Source organism: Coffea eugenioides, chromosome 10 (assembly GCF_003713205.1).
Source record: "Coffea eugenioides isolate CCC68of chromosome 10, Ceug_1.0, whole genome shotgun sequence".
Classification (NCBI taxonomy): Eukaryota; Viridiplantae; Streptophyta; class Magnoliopsida; order Gentianales; family Rubiaceae; genus Coffea; species Coffea eugenioides.
In genome coordinates, this window is record NC_040044.1 from 31,520,658 (window position 1) to 31,542,895 (window position 22,238).

General features: G+C 34.6%; 2 protein-coding genes across 2 annotated transcripts; both read right to left on the reverse strand.

Moving 5' to 3' along the window:
* Positions 1-309: 309 nt before the first annotated feature.
* On the reverse strand, positions 310-8,293 carry LOC113749079 (pentatricopeptide repeat-containing protein At5g66520-like). The gene is made up of 3 exons (XM_027292730.1): positions 8,161-8,293; positions 4,563-7,370; positions 310-579 (listed from the first exon to the last, which is right to left on the reverse strand). Exon 2 carries the CDS (start codon positions 7,272-7,274, stop codon positions 5,373-5,375), a length of 1,902 nt encoding a protein of 633 aa, XP_027148531.1. The 5' UTR covers positions 7,275-7,370; positions 8,161-8,293; the 3' UTR covers positions 310-579; positions 4,563-5,372.
* A 10,639-nt stretch (positions 8,294-18,932) lies between these two features.
* Positions 18,933-21,978, reverse strand: LOC113749034 (trihelix transcription factor GT-2-like). Its single transcript, XM_027292665.1, has 2 exons — positions 21,457-21,978; positions 18,933-20,698 (listed from the first exon to the last, which is right to left on the reverse strand). Exons 1-2 carry the CDS (start codon positions 21,795-21,797, stop codon positions 18,985-18,987), a joined length of 2,055 nt encoding a protein of 684 aa, XP_027148466.1. The 5' UTR covers positions 21,798-21,978; the 3' UTR covers positions 18,933-18,984.
* Between the last annotated feature and the right edge of the window lie 260 nt (positions 21,979-22,238).

The window sequence follows — 22,238 nt, forward strand, 5'->3', positions numbered from 1 at the left end:
TTCACATTTGAGCAGGTGCCCGATCATGTACACGTACAGATCGGAAATAGTCATTCGCAGAAGACAATAGCATTAGAACTACAAAGTTATGCTGAACCAATCTAAGCACACACGTATGATTAAAGAGACTAACCAATACTAGACAAGTGAGCAAACATTTAGCTACCAAGATTTCTGCAAAACAGAACTGAATATTCATTTCCTACCACATCAGTTGACGATTTTAGCATGCAAATTCTAGTAAGTTAATCATTTCCTAATTAGTAATGGTTTGCCACTTTGGGCTAAAAGAAGCTCATAAAAGCACAATGACAACCAAATGACGAGTATTACTATTCCGATTATGTATCCACTGTACTTATCAGTGAAGAGGAGGCTAAGTAAAGTAGAATTCACGTTGCTCTCTCTTGCATTAACACCGTTTAAGATAGTAAGAAGCTGAGATAACTGTGACTAGATTACAAGCAAACTCAGACAAGCCAGCATGTTCTGCTATAGCTTAAGGATGCACAAATCCGGCACACTATATCTCACAAAAGCTTAAAAAGACACCAGCAACTGCAGTGCTCCTAGAGATGGCTGTTCAAGCACCAAATGAAAACATATTAAGTCATGAAGGAAAAGTCCTTTAAGACAGCACACTATATGCAACAAAAGGATGCAAATTTCTGTAGACAAAGCGAAGCAATTTTATCAGTCAGAATGCATAATTTTCTCTATTTGCCTGAGCATTTTGGATGTACATTACATATCATAATGCCAACAATTCAGCAAGAATTTAAGACATGACTAGTAATTGTCCTGTTCTAGATCTGCCAACTACCACCTTTAGTTGTGGAATACAGCAAATTACCTTAATGTCCATATGACAAATTGGAAATCAACAACTTTTAACTCCAAGACAATCCCACAAGGTTATAAAACTTGGATTTTAACTAAATTTGTTAATGCTGCAATATGACAAAGTCAGAAACAAAGAGCTTGTAATAAAGACAAGAAACAAGAATCTTCCAATTTTTTCTTCTCTTTGAAAAGTACCAAATTTCTTTGTGAAAATCCAAATGCATTCTGTAAATTTACAAGTATACATTTAATTGACAAACAGTTGGATCCATGACCTCCAACTAATAGTACAAAAATGTATCTTTCTTTGCCAAATGCTATATGGTTATTCCTTTTTTCAGTAGAAGATAATCAGAGTGCAGCATCAATTTAAGAATTCAAAGCTGATGTGTTGATGGGCACATTTAGTATTTTATAGCTAACAATCACAAATCTCTTAACTTTGGCAGAACCATGTTCTTACAGGTTTTTCAAATTAAGTTACCCACACCAGGGGAAAAAAAAAATCAGAAGAAGTTCTAAGAATAAATGTCCTCCTATGTGGTATATCAAAATGCTTGGAGAAACTACAACTGAGGTTTTCCTAGAGATAGCTATACTAGCATGATCTCCACTCAAATTGATATGCATAGGTGCAAACGTTCATAAAGGCACAACGATATAGGCAACTCAATCATGCAACCTCATCTGTACAGTTTAGAGTGCATGATTTTCTATATTAGATTAAAGAAAATTGAAGTTCAAAAATATGATACATATTCTAATGCTCAACTTTAATTGACATAATTTAAGGATATCATTGTTGGTCATCTTATTTTAAATTTGTACACAGCCAGCCCCGACTTTTAGACTATTGCACAACAATATAACTTTATATTACAAAATCGAAATCAACAATTTTCAAACTCCAGATATTTTTTCCAACAAAGAAGAAGAAGAAGAAGAAGAAGAAAAACCTTGGTGCAAAAACAACAAAAAATTCGTTGTGGGTAAAAGACATAAGGGCAGTTAATTTCATATTTTCCTACTTTTTCTTCTTTTACTGCACATGCGAAATTCAAGTGAAAAAATATCTAACGCATCCAGTAATTTCACAATGGTTATTGACTGATGTGTATGTCTTCTTTTTCTATGGTTACTTGTTTAATTCCTTTTAGCAGAAGATAATTGAGTCTGTTAGCATCAAAATCTCAAAGCTATACATTGATTGTGCACATTTAGCTTTCCACAGCTTACCATCACCCAAAATCGTAGGCACTTAGGATATTCTCATTTTTTTCACATTCTTCTCAAACATCAGCTTTAGATTAATTGCTCCAACTTCTAAAAAAAATGAAGTTTACTTGAAAAACCACCAAGGACTTTACCACGTTGTATTCATCTTTGTTTGCCTTTAGAAGCTACCATGTATTGATTTCAATTTAGCAACATTTGATGAAAGGGAAAATTAATTCTGATTCATACAATTAACAGTTCAAGTTGTATTTCTATACCCAGAGAAGAAACCATAGTTTAAGTATTTAATATACGTTTTCTGACCAATTAAAAGTGATGTGATTATGTACGTAGTTCTTATTCTTTAATACTTTTCCATGCCATGCTTTGCCTCTTGAAATCTTAACTGTTTAAGCATTAGGGGACACAGAAGTGGATTTGTAAATGTAAATAGCTTACATAGGGACAGTAATAGCAATCACCAAAGAGGGCCATAAAACAATTTTCTACCATGGTTCATTTCTTCTCACTAAAAAGAAAAAACAATATATATATGTATATGTATATGTATATATTCAGAATAAAGATCATTTTGACCACAACTTTTTTCACCTTGGGACAAATATCAATATTTGTAAGACTTTGACCACAAAAATGTATGGAAAAACTTATTAATGCTTCAATGCCATCGCTTCGAAATAGTTATTTGCAATTTGTACAACCACATACCAAGGTGTACTTACATATTCTTTTGTATATTGATCAACTTATAGATTTCACACTCACATGTCATGACACTGAAAACAATATCAACCAAATACTGGACTTACTATATCTGGTCTTCAGATAAGAAAGACAAAAAAATTACAACAGTGAAAAATTGAAGAAATAAGAAGGTACTCATGTTTATCCAAAAAAATTAGGCACTAGTGTTACTTTCTATTCTCCATATCACCTCGATCAATTTACTGAGACCCTAACGCATTAAATACATGTTATATGGGAAAGAATGGAGATTAAAAACATTGCATGAAGCAGTCAATATCATGCTGTTCAAAATCTTGCTTGCTTTTATCACACTGTTAGCACAGAAGTTTAGTTTACAAGTGTTAAGGACATCTATCTCCTTTTTGGTATGTGAGGTCTGATGAAATAAAGATTGCACAAAGAATCCCACCCCCACTCCAAATCCTCCACCCCTTAATTAGTTGTCAAAAACATTCAATTATTGAAATACAGAAAAGGAAGTACATTTATAGACTATTAAATGTATAACCGTTTCTCGGATTTCAAAAGTTTTCCTCCTCTCAAATTTTTACACTCTTTAGATCCGGTGTAGTATAAAAAGAGAAGGCTATGCTTCTTCCTTGGTACAAGAAAATTAATCCCAAAGTACATTTGCTATACACACACATATAGCTTCCTGCATATTTTCACTTATCTTCTCTAACATGAAAAGAGTTGTGTTTTACCATTTTCTCAAAACAAAGGCAAAAGAGGAAGAATGCATCAGAAAGGGTCAGAACCCTCATGTCCCTGAATGGCAAATGGTGGAGAAAAGAGCTGGCACTCCTAACACCATAGAAAATTTCCTATTCCCGTGGGAGATGAAGTACGTCATCACAACGAAAGACCTGGGGTTTTCTTTTGAATTGAGTCCGATGCACGTTCAGCAGCACATCCTCAAATACTGGGCCGAATCTGATATATCAAGGTTGGTGAATGATAGAGAGGAAAAGCGACTCTTAATACGTGATATGGACACAAACACCGAACACCGCCTTAGTTTGACATGTGAAGAATCTGGGAGATTCACTATCCAAGGAAACTGGAACAAGGAATTCGTGGAACGACGGAATCTAAAGAAGGGCATGTTGGTTGGCCTGTATTGGGACATTTATTCATCAAGTCTCCATTTCTCTGTCTTGGACAATATAGGACATTAAAAAAACATCCAGGAATGAAATGTTTTCTAAGTGTATGCTTACAATTTAAAGGGTCTAAATCATGTATAAGGGGGTGAGTTTCATCTCCCCCAACCCTACCCTGTTCAAGTCCCCAGCAACCCCCACCTTTCAATGATGGGTCCCTTATGAATATGAATTATCTTGTGTTCATTTAATGTCACAAAGGAATTATCTTTCCACCTTTAGTGATAAAAACGTCTAAAAAGTGAATAAAAAGGCTAAATAAGAAGAGGAAAAATGATCCTTTGCTCTCTCCAATTTTCCCTAATGGATTTGATTTTCCTCTCCCATAATGAGATTCCTACCATTTCATCTGATGTTGAATTTTCTGTAATCATTAAAGGCAAAAAGAAACCAAAAGCAAAAAAAAATAATAATAATAATTAAGGGCTGTGGCAAAATGGGAAAGAAAGGATGAGTTGGGGTCTTAAATGTATTTAATCTACAGCTTCTCAGCTATAATGCACATACAAGGATTACTCAGATGTCAATGTCAATATGTGTGGGTGTTTATGTGGAAATGTATATAAGACTTACATCTGAAAATTTTTTGTCGCGGTCTAGTCAATTTCTTGCAGTCTTAGAAGTTGGAGAGATCTTCTTGAACTAGAAAAAATCCGGAGAGCTGAGTGGTTGGTTCCTTACAGCAGATTCTTGGAGGTGTTGCTGTTTCTTTGCAATGACTAAGAGTGTCTCCAAGTTCACATATAAGCAGGTGCTTCATCAAATACATTAAACACACAATTACAATCGGCGATATTAAAAGTAAATACAAATTATGTCTAAAACAAGTTGTCTGGACACGAATGCGAAGTCAAGAGCAAACCAAGACATACAAATACCATGGAGCTATCAAGATTTGTTACACACAAAAGTTTAAATAGTGCCAAATTTATCACTCCATTGCATTTACAGATATCTACTCATTGTCTCACTACTACATCATTCAGTATATTTGCCTGATATGAAATTTTAGTAAATTAAGCATTTATACATGACCGAAAAATCAACAAATACCTAAAATTCAGGTAGAGAGCTATTTAACATTAATGAAATATAGAGTACCCTAAGTCATCATAAACTCCCTAATGCTAAAGACACTCAAGTGATCAGAACTCTCCTGTCAACTTTTGGCTAACTATTAAACATGTGATGAGTTAACAAACTTGCAAAAAGCCTACAGTAGGTATAACCTTTGGCAGCCATATCCATTCAAAGCAGTGAAAACACCATAAAGAAGCAACTTCATGTTCAAGCTTTAGAACAAGCAAAATGGGTATGGCCCCAGAGAAATTAGATTTCTACTGTTTGCATACTTTGCGTCTTCATCTCAAGTACTCAAATCATCTACCAATAGTCTTTGCATGAACAAGTACCATTCTTAAAACAATGGAACCTGTTCCTGTCACGCACAACAATCTCTCGGTTAACAACATCAGATATCAGTTTAAAAGCAGCATGACAGTCTTCACATACACGAAGATTCTTCATTATCCTAATAGTTTCTCCAGGTGGTGTGTTTATTATTCCAAAAACTAATGCTAACTTTTCACTGTGGTGGTACAGAATCTTCTCTTTTTCTGCCTCTTCTATATCCAATAGAACTACCGAAGTGTTTGGTACATAACCTTTCAGCCTTAGTTGCTGAAGCAAATTTTCCCAACTTGCATATATTTCCTTCACTTGAGGATGACTTTCATCACAAGCCACAAACTCATGGACCAATCCTGCCACAGTGATTGAACTCTGACCAGGTGTCTTCTTCACCCCTTGATCTCTCATCAACTTTCTAACTTTTGCAGCATTCTCCCATTTCTTTGCATTTGCATAAATGTTTGACAAAACCACATAATAGCCATCATTATGTGGGTCTAACTCATTGAGGTGAACTATAGCTTCTTCAGCCAGTTCAATGTTATTGTGGACCCTACATCCACCGAGAAGAGCACCCCAAACAACCGCATTTGGCCTGAGAGGCATGTTCTTGATGAACTGACGTGCCTCTTCAAGAAGACCGGCACGGCTTAATAGATCAATCATACAACCATAATGTTCAATGCGCGGAGCAATGCCATAATCCCTGCTCATGCTCATAAAAAATTCCCTCCCCTTCTCTACTAACCCCATATGACTACACGCATGCAGGAGCCCAATAAAAGTGACCCCATTGGGCTTTGTTCCTGTCTGAACCATCTTGGAGAATAGTTCCAAAGCTTCCATAGCCTGCCCATGCATTGCTAGCCCTTGAATCATGGCAGACCATGAAACAATAGTTCGTTCATCCATATTCTCAAAAACAACTCGAGCAGCCTCTAGACAACCGCACTTGATATACATATCAATCAGGGTATTACAAATACGAACATTTCTTTGGTAACCACTTCTATTAGAGTACTCATGGATCCTCCTCCCAAGATCAAGTGCACCTATATCAGCACAAGCTGCAAGAACAGCCACCACAGTTACCTGATTAGCTCGCAATCCTGCCCCTTCCATCTCCATGAAAAGTTCAATAGCCTCTTTGGGCTTCCCACACTGAACAAATCCTGCAACCATAGCAGTCCATGACCTAACACTCCTCTCAGGCATTTGCTTGAACAACTGAGATGCTGCATTAATATCACCCCTCTTTGCAAATTGTGTGATCATTATATTCCAAGTCACGACATCTCGCTGATGCATTTTATCGAACAACAACTTAGCATCACCTCTTTTCCCACAAGATGCATATAGGTGAACAATCATATTTTGCAAAAACAAATTTGATTGAAATCCAAGTTTCTCCATGTAGGCATGAACATTTCTCCCGTGTAAAAGATCCAACAATTGGACACAGGCCTTGAGAACATAAGAACAAGTAAAACTATCTGGAAGCACATCATACTTCCGAAGTTGACAAAACAACAAAATTGCATCAAATGGAGAGCTACTCTCAGCGAAACTCCTTAAGCAGCCATTCCATACGGTAACTTCAGGTTTATTAACACAGTGGAAAATTTTTTGAGCATGAGGAAAGCTAGAGCTGAAAGCACACACTGAAGCAACTCGGGAAAGTGGAAGAACTGAAAGAGGAGTACCAGTCTTGATGAGAAGGGCTTGGACTTGTTTTAACTCAGATTGAGAGTTGAAGTTGTAAAGAGGACTGCTTTTGTCATAGGACGTCCATACTGTGGTTCCATTGCTGGTTTCATGCAGTTTAGGGCAGGAGAGTGTGTTGGGAGAAGACAGAACAGCAAGGCAGTGAAGCATTTCAAAGTTTACACCAATAACATCCTCAGCAAGGCTTGGCTGCTTGCCACTAACTCCAGACGTTCTATCCAAAACTCAATCATCAGCCACTGGTATCTACTCCAAAGACAGCAAAAGTTAACCAAATCAATTAATTTTACAACAAAAGCACGGTGCTAAACCATTTCCCACAAAAAGCATATTGAGTTATCATCCGAAAGAAAGATTTTAACAGAAAACTTAATTTCACTGGAAGTTAAATGTATTGTATAGTGGTGTACTTCTTGTGAGAGGGGATTACGAATGCTGAATTCCAATGAAACTTGGGATGCGTAAAACTGAAATATGAATTCATTAAGTCATTGAATTATTAAGTATTAAATCAAATATATTTGAGTATGTATCGCATTCAGTGATAAATAAATAGCTTATCACTCATTTTTTGAAACAAGTTTTGTTTAGAAAATTCAATGACGCTTAATTAATTCGATTGTTCAATTTTTTATTATCAAATATGTTTGAATATGTTAACAGTTTAAGTACTGAATTGCATTATCAAACAGAACCTTAATCACAATCCTCGAATTAGAATGAGCGTTTGATTCTCACAGTCCCTTTCCTTCTAAAACAATCATTAAATCCATTACTGATAATTGTTCTTCAGTATTGACAAAACTATTACCATTGAGCAGATTAAGCAGCAAACTGTTACAGATTAACCAGGCCTAAAATCAGTTAAAGGAAGAAAACAAGAATTCTATCCACCATGTTAAAGTATAAAACTCAAATGGCTAATATAAACAGAACCCAGAAAAAATAATTAGAAATGTCGTCTGTATCATCAAGAATCATAGCAAGTCAAATCAAATTAGCAATAAAAAGACAGATTTTGGAATGAAAAGATTACCTTGCAGGCCAGAATTGGCGGAGATGGGGAGTTGTGGACTGTTTGTTTACCGGGCCGTTGATGGGGATGAAGGGTGTCTGGATAGCGTGCGAAATGCAAGAAGAGTAACCGGCATGAGTGATTGCATGGTTGTTTTTTGGGCGTACTTAGATAAGTAGGTGTGTACATGAGATAATGTTGCATATTTGAAGAAAACATTTCCATTAAACCCAAGCAAAAGCACAAACGTTTAATCTTGCGATTAATCATTCTCACACCGTGTTAGTGTAAGAATTTGTTTATAGGGGCGGGTTTGGATGAATACTACATGTGTATAAGAAGGATTTGAAATTCATATATGATTGCATTTGAATAGAGGGATTTGACAAAAGATTTGAAATCTTCTTAAATTCTTCTAATTGTGTAGATTATTTATGAGGTATTTGAATTTGTAAATCATAAATTATTATAGTGTTTAAAATGTATTTTAACAACTAGTGAATTATGAAATTAAATGCCTTTTAAATGATTCAAATAACTAGAAAGATTTAGGTGGATTTTAAATCCTTCCTTAAATTCTTCAATCCAAACAACTAGAATGATATGTGTGTTATGTGTATATACCTACTAATCAAAAAAATGTAATATTGTAGGAAAGATTAATTCTTATTTTTAATATAAAGGAGAAGAGCACAAAAGGTAAGAGTGATAAAGGGATAGATCACAATGCAAATATTAAAATTTTATATGATATAATTGACTCACAAGTGACTAGGTAAAAAGAACATGGGCGAGGGTTGGGTTAGGTTGTAAGGTGGGAGGGATTGTAAGTAGGAGGTTTTGGGATTAATCAGTTTTACTAAATTAGTTTACCTTCATATTTGAGTTTTAAAATCACTCCTAATAAAATTGAAATTCAAAACGTGCACACCTGACATACATCCATAACCAATAGCGTAAACAAATAGATTAATAATACTTTGCTCCCTTGAACTATAGGGATAGTCCCATTTCACCCCTCTAAACAAAAAAATATATATATGCACTTTACCCCTATCCTAGTAAATGTTGGGCCCTCAAAACATATGAAAATTTTGCTTTTAACTTTGCCCTTTATATTATTCACACATTGCTCCCTTCAATCGCAAAAATCTACAGTTTGCTTTAATAATTAGCAACTCTATATATTATATATTAAACTGATAAGAAAGTTATAGTATAATTATAATACTTAAAGCTAACATACTTTTCACCAATATATTATTGATGAAAAATACCACATGTGTATATGTATGTATACATATATATATATATATATAATAAATTTTCTATATAATTACTTTACTATCAACATTTCCTTGCAATGTATTTTTGTAAGTTTTCATCAAGATAGAATTAAAAACTTCCACAGTAAAAAATATGCTATAAATAATCTCATGTGCCATAATATCTTTTGAAATATATAAAATAAACTTTCAAATCTTTAACCTCAAAAAATTAAAACAAAAACAAGTTACATAAAAATTTAATAAATTTGATATCAACAAAACAAATATTGTAATTTAAAAACATATTTATATCTGTTAGGTTAATTAAGTAAAAGCATGTAATTGTTATTTTTTTATGTTTAAACTTATATTGAACTATCTTTTGATGCTTAGTTTTTGACAAGTACTTTTAAATTTTTTGTTCATAATGTTTTGTCAACATTTTGTTAATATCAAATTTACTTAATTATTGCATAACTCCTTTTTTTTATTCTTTGAGGTTAAAGATCTTAAAGTTAGTTTTAAATATTTCAAAATATTATTTATAACACATATTTAACTATATATGTTTTTAAGTCTATCTTGAAAAAAATTACAAAATTTTGCATTGTAAAGAAATGTCACACAAAGTTTATTTTGAAGAACTATATATATGATACTTTTCATCAATAATGTTTTAGCATAATGTCTGTTAGTTTTAAACATTAAAATTCTATTATAACTTTCTTATTGGTTTAATATATTATATATAGAGTTGTAATTATTAAAACAAAGTGTACCTTTTTTTTGGACTAAAGGGAGGAACAAAGTGAGAATAATACTAAGGGCAAAGCTAAAAGAAAAATTTTCACTTGTTTTGAGAGCCTAACATTTACTAATGTGGGGGCAAAGTTTATATTTTTTTTCAAGGGGCAAAATATTACTACTTCTATAGTTCGAGGGGGCAAAGTGTTATTAACCTTGAAAAAGTCACTATATTGTCGGTGCGTACAAAGTTAGCGGGAAAATCACAAAAAGTTCCCTTAAGGTTTGTAGTGTTTTGCACTTTACTCTGTAATATTATCATTTTGGCACTTTATCCCCTTAACTAATAGTCAAAGCATTCAACTAATAACTGTGTTGATAGTTAACAAGCAAAGGGCAATGATATCCTTGATAAAATAATGGATAGACAAAACTACCTACGAATTTAGGTCGTGCAATGGTTTTTCCCAAAAATACCCTTTTAAGGGGGAAAAAAGACCGCTCTTACTAATGTATTTTGCAAAGGAAAAAAAGAAAATCATATGTTTGATGATTCTAAATTTTTTTTTTTGTTTTACAAGTTGTTTTGGGTAAAGTTAAAAAAGACATTAATTTATTGTACAAATTATACCTTGTAATTTGAACATCCAAAAAATCTCCTTCGGGGATTTTCCAGTGTTCATGATTCTTTTAAAGGTGCTATTTTACCACATCCACAGGTTTTTTGATTTGGTTCTTTTAGATGCTGTGATGAATAACATCAAGAAGAAAAGCAATGCAATGAATCTAAAGAAGTTTGAGACAATTTTTTCCCTTTTTCGGCTGCAAATGTAGGACTTGGAAGTTTAAAAGCTCTGATGAATGGTGAAATGATAACAAAATATTTCTGGGTTTAAAGGGAAACATTTCTTTATAAATAATAGATGGGGGCATTTGCACCAGAAATTTTAACAGTTTAAACAGGAGGCATTTTCATCTAGTTCAATATTTCAACGGATCATTTGCTAAGATGGACTAATAGAGGGGATAAAATGCCAAAAAGATAACGTTAGTGGATAAAGTACAACAACACCACAAACCTTAAGAGGACTTTTCATGATTTTCCCAAAGTTAATCTAAATAAAAAAGCTGGTTGATAATATTTTGGCCCCGAACTTAGGTAGTAGTCACACTTTACCCCTCTGAACTTTAAATAAATACCTTTAATCCCCCATGAAGACTAGTGAAAGTTTGAAATATAAAAAAAAAAAAAGCAAGTACAATGATATTATTGCCCTTTTATTCATGAAATTATTTATAACTTAATATCATTTCCTTTCATCGCCAAAAGATTTATATCTTCTCTATCGTATCAATTATATTAAAATATTAAAATAAATAAAGTTAAAGAAAGTTAATATATAGTTTATATCCTTGAAATTTTTCCTGTTAGATTAATGTTTACTTCTCTATATGTTTTATTCAATTTATTAGACTTTAAGTCAAACAAAATGGATAAATAACACAATACTGAAAATAAATACAATTACCAAAATTTATATTAGGAAGAGATTTGGTATCTGTGTTTATTTTAGTATTGTGTTATTTATTCTTTTTTGTTTGACTTAAATTATAAAAAATTGAAAAAAGAATATATAAAAGTTAATACTAACTGACAGGAAAAATTTTAAGGATATAAACTAAATTTAAATTTTATTTAGCTTTTCCCAATTTGATGTTGTTGGCATAGAAAAATCGATGAGATTTCAGTTTAGTGGCTGAAGTTGAGATCCCAAAACCTAGACGTTTTAGATTCTAATTCCTCTGTCCTCTCCTCGTTTCTTAAATCTTATCCCTCCCATGCTAAAATTTTTTTAAAAAAATGGTTAATAGATAGAGAAGATGTATATTTTTTTTAGTAATAAAAGGAAATGATGCTAATTTCATGAATAAATGGACAATACTGTCATTGCACTAACTTTTTTTTATATATTTTTAACTCTGACTAGCTTTCATGAGAGTAAGGGCCTGTTTAGGGTTGCGGTAACTTATTGAAAAAGTACTTCTCTAGTCGAGTTTTTAATATAAGTGCTTATCAACTGCTTAAGTGCTTTTAAATATATTGTTTAGAGACATAATTCAATAAGTACTTATTGTATTAGATAATGTGTAATTTGAAAATTTCTAAAAGTGTTTATCTCTTTATTTGGTTCATAATATAAAATAAGATGATTAAATTTGATGTTTTATTTTTAAAATCATAAAAGCTACTCTAAAAGTACTTAATTTGAGTTTTTGCTAAAATTACTTTTAACACCAAAAATTCTACTCTTAATTTTATGGGATAATATTCACCAAATGCTTTAAAAGCATTTTTAGCACTTAAAAGCATTTTTTTACTAAAAGTACTGCAATCCAAACGGAGCCTAAAATATATATATATATATATATATATATTTAAGGTTGAAAGGGATAAAGTGTAAGTACCCTCAGTTCAGACTTCAGAGGGACAACGCGTTATCACGCCTAAAAAAGCGCATAAATTACATGGGACTTGGAACATCAGTGCTGATTTGCTTTTTGGCATTAAAAGCACTTATTTGAGCCAAGAAGCAATTGTTGACCTTTTCGTGTGCCAGCAACGGTTACATGAACACCATTGACATCTATGAACCCCCAAAAGTTAGGTGTAACGGTTTGAAATTGACACTACTATTTCCACATCTGGTGCCTTGGAAAATATGGTAAAAATATATTGTCAGTTAATAATATATACGATGAGGGTAAAAATGGATTGTTCATTAATAATATCTACATTAATAGTAAAAATTTGATTGTCAATTACTAATATCTACATTATTTCTATTCTCACTTATATTAAGGAACAATCCAACTGGGTCCATATCATCGTGAACTCTCCTAAAACGAGTTGATTGTAAAGTTCCTACTCAAATAAACTTGCAATTAAAACTCATTTCCTGGTAATTTACTTTTCCTTCAATAATTTGAAACAAAGTCTAGGAATAAAGAATTGAAAAGGCTGGAAAAATTGATACTTACTTCTACTCTGACTTATACTTATATTAGAGGAGCTAGGGTCAATTGCGCTACTCCTACTTTAATTTATATTGGAGGAGGACCAACTAGGCTAATGCTACATAGTCTTTCGATTTTACGTGGCCAACTCACTTAATACAAGTTGATCGTAAAGCTCCTACTCAAGTAAGCTTGCAAAAGAGCTCATTTTCCTGAAATTTACCTTACCTTCTATCATTTAGAACAAAGCCTAAGACAAAGAGGATTAAAAGGGCAACAGATGCTTGCAAATAACTGTTCAGATTCTGCAGAATGAGTGCACAGAACAACGGACCAAGAATGGTACAATGCACATGCAGAACTCAGTGTGAAGGAGCCACCATAAATAGAGGCCACAGTTCTGGTTAAAATAGCCATTAGATTTAGGATATGACTGTAATTTTTTTTTTTTTACTACAATGCAGATTTATTAGATTTTGAAAATGTTTCTATCAGTTTAAAACTTCTTTAATTGGTCCACAGGAATTTATTTGATCATGTGTTTTGAAGGAAAATATGTAAATGATAGGGTGTAAGATTAGTTCTCTAGCACATGATATATATTTTATGGTTTTAAGAATATTTTCCACACAGCAATTTTTTTCTTTTTTTCCCAAAGGCATTCATTTTACTAGTATGTCAAAATCAAAATTTTAAAAAAAAAAAGTCATTGGGGTAATACAAATTTAAACATACCCTACTCTTCATTAATTTCTAAAGCAGACATTTAATTGGTTAGTACATGTACTACCTTTCGTACCATTCATATTAAGCCGATGGCTACTCTCTAGCATGCATACCTACATCAATAATTTGTAGTACGGAAAATAATCATTGACCTGTAACTTTGTGACTCTATTTTGTCTCATTTAATTTCGATATTCCAGCATCCGCAAAAATCATTTTCAGAATTTTTTTACATTGAGGTGTTGGAACTGAGGAAATTTGTAAAAGAATGAACTTTCTTTTTACCCTTTTTTTTTTTCCATTTTATTCTTTTGGGTAGACTTGGGGCCTGTCACACCAGCACACGGATGCTTTGTATCATCAACGTAGGAGACAACTTAAATGCTTTGCAGAAGCATTGCAGGTAATTATAAAACCCTGAATGTAAAAGTACTAAACTGTCATTTCATTCAGGAATCAGGACCATGGTTCTGTTCTGTTAGATCCAATCTGGTGTTGTAATTTGGACACAAGTTCTTAAAAAGCTTCCATCTCTCTCTCGAGTATTGTGACAAAGTTGGTGAAATCCTAGACACTTGCAGGAAGATGCTGTTAGCTCAGAAAACTCAACTTTGAACAAACTCAAGAACTGAATAATAGTACTAATAAGGTTGTATTAACATTTTCTATGGCATGTTTGAGCAATTTCCACGAAACAAACTAACAAAGATATGTTTGTAAGCATAAAATTAAAACAAAAAAGGAAAAGAACTCAAGAGTGTTGTTGGATCGAGCACAGTGCTAGAGACTAGAGTTGTATGATGGTTTCAAGTTCCAACATGGCTGTTGGAACAAGCAAAAAGCAGACAAAACAAAGATGGATCACATTTCAATCATAGTGGTAATTTGATGATTTGCAGTGCTGAAAACAAGGAATGATTGGACTTTTGTGTTTGATGGGAAAGCTTAGAAATGAGGTGAGATTAAGAAAACAAATAAATTTGTCGATAATACTATTCCCTCCGTGTTTCATTCAAACTGTTCTATTTTCTATTTGGAAATATTTCAACATATTTGTCATAAAGTCAAAATTACTTTTAATTTCTTTTTTTTTAATGTTATCTCCACCTTTATTTATATTTATACTGAATTTAAACTTTTGAGAGTAATTCTGAAAACAAATTCACTAACATGACCATCAAATCACTATTTTAAAAAAAGTTAGAATCTCAAAATGCGATAAATAATTTGGGACGGAAGAAGTACTAGCTAGTTCTTACTTTTTATACCTAATTTTTTTTTCCATTTCTCTTTTCTATACGGAAATCGATTGAAATAATATCTATGATTAGTTTTTTGCCCTAAAAAGGGGTTTCCCTTACAACATTCTCATTTTTGCGCTTCTCCACATCCTTCATCATTATTGTTTCAAGCAAAACATAGAGCACTGCTAACTTCCATCATCATCAAGTGAAATTTCTGAGCAAAACAAGTTTCTTAAATTCACAAGCTAGAACTTCATTTTTCCTCTTGAATTGACTCACCTTCTCAAGCGTCCACGGCAATAAACAAATTTGGGCCATTTTTCTACTGCTCAGAAACCATCAATTGTTGAAGTTCTTTGTTGTTTCATCAACTCCACAATCATCACTGATCTGATGCTCAAATCAATAACAAGTTGGAAAGATTTTAGTAAATTGCCAAGATGACTTGAATGCTGGTCGAATTAGCATGGAGAAATCATATAATTTTTCATGCATAAACCTAATGATCATGGACATATATATATGGTAGACGATAAGCTTCACACATATTCCTTGATCATTTCTGAATCTTAATCGAATCAATCAACAGAATTAACACTTCAATTCCTCGATCGATCACAAAACCTAAAAGGGTTTCTGAAACATGTTTGAAGATTTTGAGCCTAGCCTATACGCAATTGGAATCCAACTACCTAGCTAAACCCTAAAATGGGCAAAGATTCTGTCCATGCATAATCAAATTAATTAAACTAAGCTGCATGCTTACAACAAGCTCACAATAATTAGGTCATCTATAGTGTATACTAGTATAAAGAATATCAAAAAGCAAATTATATATGTATATTATGTATTATTAGGTTTATCTGCTAAAGGGGTGTTTGGGGGGGGCTAAAGGGAGGAGGGAGGCAAAGATTAGCACAAGTTGATGAGAGCATAGACAGATAGGGCAGACCATTAAATGGAATTTACAACCGCCACCCAGCAAAGTGGCAGTGACGTTAGAATTTCTGCGTCCAAAAAAAGTGATAAGTTTGAAAACAGAGAGAAGATAAGACTTTCTGTGCGTAAGTGTTGACAGCAACGGGAGCCTGCATGTCATATACTCCACTGTTCATCAATAACAGAACAGAATATCTAATGCTGTCCAGATACTAAATAATATATTTCTTCACCACTCAATTTTTGGTCCCACTTTTGGATGGTAATAATTTCCCAAGTCTTTCAATAATTTGGGTGGGGAGTAATTATGTGCAATCACAAGTCAAATAATTTATATGGGTTCAGATTTGGGGTATTGTTCTTGAAAGTGAAATTGAATATTAATTATTTTGCCAAAAGGCAATAATAGAACTCATCTTTCCTTCTTTCTTTTTTTTTTTGGGGTAAATTTCAAGCCAAAAAACTCTTTTGCGACGTTTTTGTTTGAATTTTACTGTACGACATTTCAAAGTTGAAGGCTGCCGTTTTAAAAAAAAAAGCGTCCGGGGACCCTAGAGGAGGAGGTGTTTTCTGAAGTTTTTATTGTTCAAGAAAACTTTAAAAAACAACTTGGGATTGTGCAAAATGGACACTAGCAACCCTTATTAGAGAAGTACAAGGGGAAGACACCAACACTTTATTTATTGACCCTTTTCCCAAAAATAAAAAAAGAAGAAGATAAAAGCATAACCTTAGAGACATGGATCTTATTCTTATTTCTTTCAAGTGAAAAGCTATTCTAATGTGTTTCCAAATATTTTTTTTTTTCCTTTTTTCACTTTTGGCCTAAAGGAAAGATGACCACCATTGCAACAAAAAAAAAAAAAAAAAGTACTATACTATCTTTAAGCCAAGTGATTTAATTTTCTCTTAATTTCTTGACTACATGATTTTGGTTTTTTAAGACTTTGTACTAATCACCTAGAAAAATTGAAAAAAGAAAAAAGAAAAAAACAGTAACATCAAACTAATACAGACATATATAAAAATAGACCTCACCCCAACAAGGCAACAAGTAGGGGGAAGTGCAAGAAAGTTGGGGTGGGGATGTGGGGTTTGTTTCTGTTTGTCCTTGACAATTCTCTCCATTGGTTATATCAGGCAAGAAAAATAATGGAAAGCATCATGAAGAACTAGACAAGTGAAAATTCATGTCCTCCTGATTTCATTCTGCACCATCCGTGATGATTACTTGATCAACATTTTGGTTCTCTAATTAAAGTCAACCGATCAAAAAAAATTTTTTTAAAAAAAACTCCATATAATTACATAATTCCCAAAAGAAAAGAATGATTTGAAGTTGGATAGAAAAAGAAGGCATCTCTCACACTTTGCCTTGTGTAGAATGGTGACCCTCTGCTAGAAGGGATCATGTGTCATGTTGGAATCTTCTTAATTGTGTGTGGGGGCCCTTTTTTGTCATGGGAGACTAGCTTAAAGCTTTCTTCTACTAATTATAATTAAGCCCTTTTAAACTCAGATTAAAAGGTGCCTTAAGCACTAGTTAACAAGTACTTTATACAAGAAAAGTGAGACAACTGAAAACGAGGCTTCCTGCACTGTTTTTGGAATGACGAACTTGAATGAATCATCATTCCAATCTCATGAAAAACTTGTTTGTCATAATAATTAAGCAGATGGGTTATTATCAACCAATTGGAAAGTCGGATGGGAAAACTTCACCAGTCTAATTAAATCCAACCAACCAACACGTACTAAAATCAGTCACTATATTTTGTTTCTATCACCTCACAACACAAAAGTAATTAAAATATCGTGTTGTTGGAAAAAAATATATATAATTTCGTGTTGTTAAAGAAGACGCTCTTTTTATAATTTAGTCGGGGCAAAACTTCGGATACCGGGCGGGCAACCAAAAAAAAAAAAAGAAGACGCTCTTTCTTTTGTAGCTAGGTGAACCCTTCTTGAAAAACTTATCTAAAATATGGTTTCTACATCATTAGACTCGAAGATTTCGATTTTAAAAACTTTCTTGGAATTTGGAAAGGCATAAACCTCTAGATTTGACATTTGGATCTTAAATATGCATAAAGAAAAGAAAAGAAAAAAGCATATGGATCTTAGATATTAGCGTTTAAGCATACTTCAATAAGTTAATAATTGAGCACTTGACTTGAGAAATTCAGTGACATAATATAAAGTATGCTCATTTTTAAATAACACCCACATGAAAACCACTGCTTTCCTTCAGTATCAATGACTATTTTAATGAAGCAAAGAATCACTAAATGTACCCAACAAAGTATGCTCATCAAAAGACAATAACACTCTAATTAACCATTTTGTCACATTACACCCCCATTAACAGAATGAAAAATTTAAATACAACCACTATCCTTGTCTGTGTTTATTAATTGAAACTCCTCTCTCTCTCTCTCTCTCTATCTCTATGAATTTACTTATTTTCTCAAAACAATAAATAAATTATGAAAATTAAACTTATACCAAGCTAACCACTGTACCCTTACAACACCAAACCCCCCCCCCCCCTAAAAAAAACCCCCCCAAAGAAAGTAAAAAAAAAAAAGAACCAAATTTTAAAAAAAAATAAAAGTAAATTTAAACAAAAAAAAAGAAGGTAAAAGTAAAACACCATCCTTTTTTTCCCATATGTATTTCCACTTTCTTTTTTATCTTTACTATTTTCACCACCAGCCAGCCAACAAGCCACCCATCATCTCTGCAGCAACAATTTCATGCCTACCGTTTTTCTGACCCACTGATTCCTTCGTTCTTCTGGCATCTTCCTGCAAATCTGTCCCACCTCCCAAACTCCTCAGTCCCGTTGTCCCCTTTCTTTTTTTTTTTACCACCTCGGCCTCTTTCCTCTTCCTCCATGGCCTCATTCGCTACTCGACTGTGGTCGCCACAGACGAAGCCTGCTTGTTTGTCACTATCTCGTATCCTGCTCCTTCATCTTCGTCCTCATCTTCGTCCCCATCATCTTCGTCATGGTCATTTTCATCCATGTTATCGCTCCCGTGATCCTCCATTGCAGAATCCGGCTGCTGCTGCTGCTGCTGTTGTTGTTGCTGCTGCTGCTGTTGTTGATCCTGTTGTAACGGCCACTGTTGTTCTGGTCTAGCCATGATTGGCACCATGGGATTCTCGGGTTTAACATTTGGGTATCCAGAGGCAAATGAAGTCGTTTCCCCTTTTGCTTTTTCTCTGTATAAAGCATCGAGCTGGTGGAAATATGGACAAGTTTTTGAATCCTCGGGTCTTTTCTTGCTGCTCTCCTTGACTTTCTTGAAGTATTTGTTGATGTTTTCCCACTTCTCCTTGCATCTCTTGGAATTTCTGTTGTACCCCAGTTTACGCATTCCTGATGATATTTCCTCCCAGAGTGGCCCCTTGGGTCCATTTTCTTGATACTTGACGTCAAGATTGGTTCGCATACGAATCAAAGCTTGAACTTCAGCCTTAGGCCAGCGAGAAGAGCTCGGTTGCATGAAATTCTGAATCCCGTTATCCGTTTTATTAGGACTGCTTTCCAGATTCCTCGTTGGCGCGGCCCCCATTGTTGCTTGTGTGGGTGGTTGTGGTGCAACTGCAGCAGCAGCAGCAGGTGGTGGAATTGGTGTTACAGGCGTTGCTTGTGGGACTGATACCGACATCGACGGAGGAACCATAGGCGGCGGAGCAGGCGGCGGGATTCGAGTTGTTTCTGGCAATTGGAGTTGCGCTGGAAGCCGAATTGGAGTAGTATTAGGATTGTTGGGGTTTTGCTGTTCAGTGATCTTTTGCAAGAATGCAATGACTGCTGCATCTTTCGCGGCCGCCATGGATCTTTCTTGGACTAAAAGATCGTGTTCTCGATTAATTCTAGCCATCTCTTGAACTCTCCACGCTTCTTCTCTTATCATCCGGTCGCGCTCCCGTTTCTCTAGTGTGTCCAAAAACTTCTTCTGCAACTCCTCTTGCTTGTCGATCACATTCTTCATTAGTCTCTCGAAAAAATCCTTCCATTTCCTTTTCCTCAAATGCCGCCTTCCGATATCCTCGTCGGACGAAGTAGATGAAGATGAAGAATTGGACAACATACTCGTCGATAAACTGGGATGATGAGGAAAACTAGTGTTGCTCGGATGATGATGATGATGATGATGAGGAGGAGGAGGAGGAGGATTTGCAGCGTTCGTCGTTGGCGGCGGCGGATGCAAGTGTTGTGATTGAGAAGGTGGCAGTGAAGGGATGGTGGGAATAGCATTGCTAGTAACATTTTGGGGCAGAAAGTTTTGAGCAAAACTTACTGGATTTGGTGAGAGCGGAGCCGATGAAACAGTGCCATGTGATGAGATCGGAGGATTTGAAGCTGCAGCCTGCATTGGCACGGCCATTGCCGCAGCCGCCGCCGTTGGAGGCTGAGGCCTTGTTGGAGGTTGAGGCAATTGCATTGAGGGATTAGTCTCAAGTGCCTCCAATTGATCAAAGAAGCGATAAGTTTTGCCATCTGCTTTTGAAGCTCGGCCTTCTTTGGTTCTCTTGTGGTACTTGAAAACATTCTCAAACTTTTCTTTACACTTCTTTGAGCTCCGTTGATAGCCAAGTTCAGCCATTTTCCTGATAACAACAGTTTTTGTCAAAAGAAAAGGAAAAAAGGAAAAGAAAACTCCATTTTCTACTTTTGTCCCATCTTAAATTCATCGATAAAGCAAGCACTCAAGGAAATCTCACATAAAATAAACACGAGAGAATTAACTATAAGACCCTTTAAGTGCAAACAAGATAATAATTAACAGACGAATCAGAAGGAAGAAAAATGAAAGAGCCAGGAAAGGTAAGGAAAACAAGCAAACTTGAGAGAGCACATTTTTATCATGGGAGAAGAATTCATCAAATATTCAACCACTCCTTTCCCGTCCCGCAGAAGTACTTTTCATTCAGCTTGAATCGTGCTAGTAAAACGAGATGAGATGAAAGAAAGAAGTTCAGGTGGGCACAGAGTTAATTGGATCAAGGTTAATTACTTGATGAGAAAACCAAAACAAAGAATTTACTGCCCCCTTTGTTCTTTTTAGCTTGAATTAGAAAGAAAATGCCAAAAGGAAACCAAAACAGATCAGCGAAAACCCCGGAAAATGCAAAAATCCGGAGAAACTGCTGAATTTTAGTAAGCTGAGCTCAAACACAATTGCCCCTTTAATCAAAAAGCCATAATTCAATACAAACATTGATCCACAAGGGATCTTTTACTCCACCCCAAAAAAAAATTTATATTTTCTTGAAAAAGAAAGAAAAGGAGAGAGAGAGAAAGAAAGAAAGAAAACCAGCTCACTTGAACAATTCTGAATTCTAATCACTAACTTCAGTATTAATACCTGGAAACTTCTTCCCATAATGGACCTTTAAGACTTGAGTCTCTAAAAGCAACATCCATTTCAGACCTTATTTTTAGGAGGGCCAATGTTTCTTGTCTAGGCCACCTATTACCCCCAGCTGCCCTCTCACCTTCTTCAATCCTTGCCTTTTCATCCTCACTGAATCCACTCGGGATTGCTCCTCCCGTCCCACCGCCTACTTCGCCGCTTCCACCACTATCATGGGGAGCGGCTCCAGCTTCTATTGCTGCCGCTGCCCCAGTGGCCCCCGCAGCCCCGGCCTCAGCTGAATTGCCTCCTATTAGGCCACCAGCTGAGGAAGAAGATGTGCCCAACATCATGACAAGAAAAGGAAAGAAAGAAGAAGAGGAAGAAGAAGAAGAAGATGAAGAAGAAGAAAAGCTCCTTCTTTTGCTGTTGTTGTGGTGATGAGCCTTGCCCTCTTGGGGGGCAATTACAGCTGAAAAATAAAAAATATACTTATCACTAAAAGATGGTGAATTCTGTGGGTTTTATGAAGATGAGGGCGTGGTGAATTTAATAATTTATTTCGGTGGGATCTGCCTGTCAATCTCACACCCTCCCTTCCCTTCCCTTCCCTATAAAAAAAAAATTTTTTTTCCTTCAGCAAAAAAAAAAAAATATATATATATATATATATTGCCTTTTTTCATTCAAGAACTCTCATGGAATCTTTACCAGTAGCATCAGTACTGCAAGATCTTGCAGTAGTAATAATAATAACAACAACAACAATAACAACAATAATAATTCGCTTCTTT